The sequence below is a fragment of the Sturnira hondurensis genome, unplaced genomic scaffold, assembly GCF_014824575.4.
Source record: "Sturnira hondurensis isolate 20B ecotype Veracruz unplaced genomic scaffold, ASM1482457v3 Scaffold0021531, whole genome shotgun sequence".
Classification (NCBI taxonomy): Eukaryota; Metazoa; Chordata; class Mammalia; order Chiroptera; family Phyllostomidae; genus Sturnira; species Sturnira hondurensis.
In genome coordinates this window covers 1-3,369 of record NW_028094162.1, presented here as the reverse complement: position 1 = coordinate 3,369, position 3,369 = coordinate 1, and the positions used below count along the sequence as shown (strand labels likewise).

Here is a 3,369-nt window from a genome sequence, read left to right as displayed (position 1 = left end):
TCCCAGAACTCTGACTATAGTTCAGGGCAGGATCCGGAAACCTGAGGGAAGTCCATGTGCAGGAATTGGACCAACCGCCCTCCTACAGGTCTGTCCTCAGCAGGGAACCTCCCCTTGGACCTGTGACTGTTGGGAGCCAGATCCCCAACACCAGAATCATCAGGGTGACAAATCTGTCCTTTATCTCACACGAGCCTTCCTAAACAGTCACTGTAGCAAGTAGGGCTCCAGACTGGCAAGCACATGAGTGAAGACGATGCTTCACTTTAATGAAGGGGTCTCCTGGGCTTGAGACCCCCAGTTGGGGCAAGAAATCAGACCCCACCCGCCCCTACCTGAGCGCGTCCTCCCCCACATCACAGCTCCAGCCACCACAGCTCCAAGCAGGACCAGGCCACCGAGGACGCCCAAGATGATGATGATGGTGTTGGTCTGAGGAGGCGGCTCTGCAAAGGGACAGGAAAGTGAGGGCGCTGCCCCCGGGTCCTGCCCCGCCCCCCAGTGAAGTCCATGCAGGGCCCCCTCACCCCATCGCAGCGTCAGGGGCTCCCGCAGCCCCTGGTGCTGCACATGGCACGTGTATCTCTGCTCCTCCCCGGGCGGCACCACCACCGCTGCCCAAGTCTGGAAGGTTCCATCGCCCGCGGGCCTGGTCTCCACCAGCTCCGTGTCCTGAGTCTGCTCCTGCCCCTCCCGCTGCCAGGTCAGGTCGATGTCCGCAGGGTAGAAGCCCCGCGCCCAGCACCTCAGGGTGGCCTTCTGCTCAGAGGTGGGGTGGCGGGTCACTCGCGCGTCTGGGGGGTCTGAGGACAAGGGTCGGAAAGTCGGGAACTTCGCAGGGGCCGCGGGGCAGTCCAGCAGCGCTCCCGTGGCCATCCCGAGACTGGACAGGACGGGGCGGGGGTAAAGCCCAGACCCAGCCTGGACAGAGGCACCTGGGAGGGGGGAATCCCCTGGTCTGTAGAAAGTTCTAGAACCAGAGGGACTCAGCCCAGGTGCAGGCGGGTCTGAGGGAGAAAAGCGTTTCTTGTCCAGACTTGGGGAGGGGGAGGGGGTGGCCCGTGGCTGCGGAGAGCGGGGGTCGGACCCAGACCCGCGGGTGCGGGGCGGGATCGGGCCTGAGAGAGGAGGTCCCCAGGGGCCGGGGCGCCGCTAGGGTCAGAGGGGGGCGCTGACCGGACATCTCGGGGCGCGTCCCCGGAGAGGCTGCCCCCGGGCGTCCCTGAGAGAAGGTGGGGTCGCCCTCAGGTCCCCGGTCGGAAAGTCCGGGCGGACTCGGCCTCCCGACGCAGAGGCGGTTCTGACCCGGGTCCAGCGTCCAGTCTCCCCGTCGGAGCCCAGCACGAGGGCGGCGGGGGGGGGGGGCGGGCCGAGAGCCCCGGTACCTGCGCGCTGCAGCGCCGCCTTCCCGTGCTCCAGGTACCGCAGGAGACTCTCCCGGCACCGGCCGCGCACATAGGTCCCGATTCGTTCCGCCCAGCGGTTCTCCTCCCACTTGGTCTTCGTGCTCTGAGCCGTCGCGTTGGCCGCGGTCCAGGAGCGCATGTCCTCGTTCAGGGCGATGTAGTCGGCGCCGTCGTAGGCGGATTGGTAATACCCGCGGAGGACGGTCCCGTTGGGCCATAGGTCGCAGCCAGACATTGCCTGGATGGTGTGAGCCCCTGACCCCGCCCCGAGGTCAGCCCCGCCCACCGACCCGCCCCCACCCGCGGGGAATCAACCGAACTCCGTTGGAGTCCCGTGGGCTCCTCGGGGTGAAGCTCGGACGCGTACACTCCGGGCGACCCCGCCCGTCTGGCCCCGCGCGCTCACCGTCCTCGCTCTGGTTGTAGTAGCCGCGCAGGATTTTCAGGCCCATTCGGTAATTCTCTGCCTTTCTCCTCTGGATCCGCGTCTGCTCGTCCCAATAATGCGGGTACTCCTGCTCCACCCACGGCCCCTCCATCCAGGGCGCCCGCGGCTCCATCCTCGGGGTCGCGGCGTCGCTGTGGAACCGCACGAACTCGGTGCCGTCCACGTACCCGACGGAGAAGAAGCGGGCCTTCCCGCCGCCGGGCCGGGACACGACTGTGCGGAAATACCTCAGGGAGTGCGGGCCTGCGGGCGGGGAGCGGTGAGACCGGCCACGCTCCGACCGACTCGGGTCCCGGGTCCGCGCTCGCGGGGACGGAAACGGGGACGGGAGCGGGGTCCGGGCGGTGGGGAGGCGCCCTCCCCGGGGTCCCGCGGTCCCTCCCGACCCCGCGCTCACCCGCCCCGGCGCCGGTCAGCGCCAGCGCCCCCGAGAGCAGCAGCAGGAGGTTCGGGGCCCGCATGACGCTCGACCTCGGGGTTTGGGGTGAAAGGGCGTCCGGGCGGCTCCGGGGAGACCTATAACCAGGGAGCGGCGGCGGCGCTGATTGGTTTCTCTAGACAGCGACCACCAATCAGAGAGGTCCCTGGATCGCGTCACGAGTATCCAGGAAAAAGGCCACCGGTCAGGTTGGGAGACGCAGAAGTGAAACCCGGAGACCGGGAGTCCCCAGCGCGGAGCATCCCCGCCCGGACTCCGCCCTCGGGCCGAGACCCAGAGCGCCCGGCCGGGCACCTGGGACTTTGCCCCGAACCCTCCTCCTGCTCCGAGAGCTCGTTGTCGCACCGCGTCCCCGAGTCCGGACCGAGTCTGTCCGGGGAAACCAGGGAGCGACCCCTAGGCCGGGCCCAGCCCCCTTCCTCCTCTCCGTCCCCGGAGCCCCTCTCCCGGGAACGGACTCAGCTTTTCCGGAGCTCGGGCCGCTCTGCTTTTAGGGTTTATGTGACCTGACTGCCCACCCAGATAATTCGGGGAGTCTCCCCGTCCCAGGGACGGTAACCTCACTGACATCACCCAGGTCCCTTTGCCCGGTGAGGAAAGCTGTCACAGGCTCCAAGGAACAGGCTGGGAGTCTCTGGGCGACTCTGTTCAGCCTTCCATACCCGACGGTGTTGACATCACCAAGGGTGAAGGAGGCAGCGCTCTGGGAGGGTGACCATGGGCCAGCAGCTAAAAGAAATGGGGGAGTGGCCTGGGGTGCACAGGGAATCCCTCTGATGAGGTAGTGGGGGCTCCAGTCTGATGGCTGATTGGGGGTGGGGGAGAGGTCACCTCTAGGGAGAGGGAGGGAATCGGGTCAAAGCAGTGGAGGAGCAAGGACCCTGCCCCCTCCACACCCAGGGCACCAGGTCAGTGGGAGGGGGGACACCCATGGACTTCACAGGGGGTCGTTGTCTCAGACTTCTGCCAGAGCTGTGAGGTGCAGGGACCTCGTCCTGGGGGACCGCTGCGCAGGTTCTGGTCGTGGGATGAGCACTTTGGGGGTGAGCAGCAGGCAGGTTCCAGGGGTTGGGGAG

The 3,369-nt window shown here is 67.3% G+C and overlaps 1 protein-coding gene across 1 annotated transcript; it reads right to left on the bottom strand.

Moving 5' to 3' along the window:
- Nucleotides 1–246: 246 nt before the first annotated feature.
- LOC118977705 (HLA class I histocompatibility antigen, alpha chain F-like) lies at nt 247–2,344 on the bottom strand. The gene is made up of 5 exons (XM_037032681.1): nt 2,252–2,344; nt 1,813–2,097; nt 1,386–1,661; nt 528–803; nt 247–446 (listed from the first exon to the last, which is right to left on the bottom strand). Exons 1-5 carry the CDS (start codon nt 2,313–2,315, stop codon nt 262–264), a joined length of 1,086 nt encoding a protein of 361 aa, XP_036888576.1. The 5' UTR covers nt 2,316–2,344; the 3' UTR covers nt 247–261.
- Nucleotides 2,345–3,369: the final 1,025 nt, after the last annotated feature.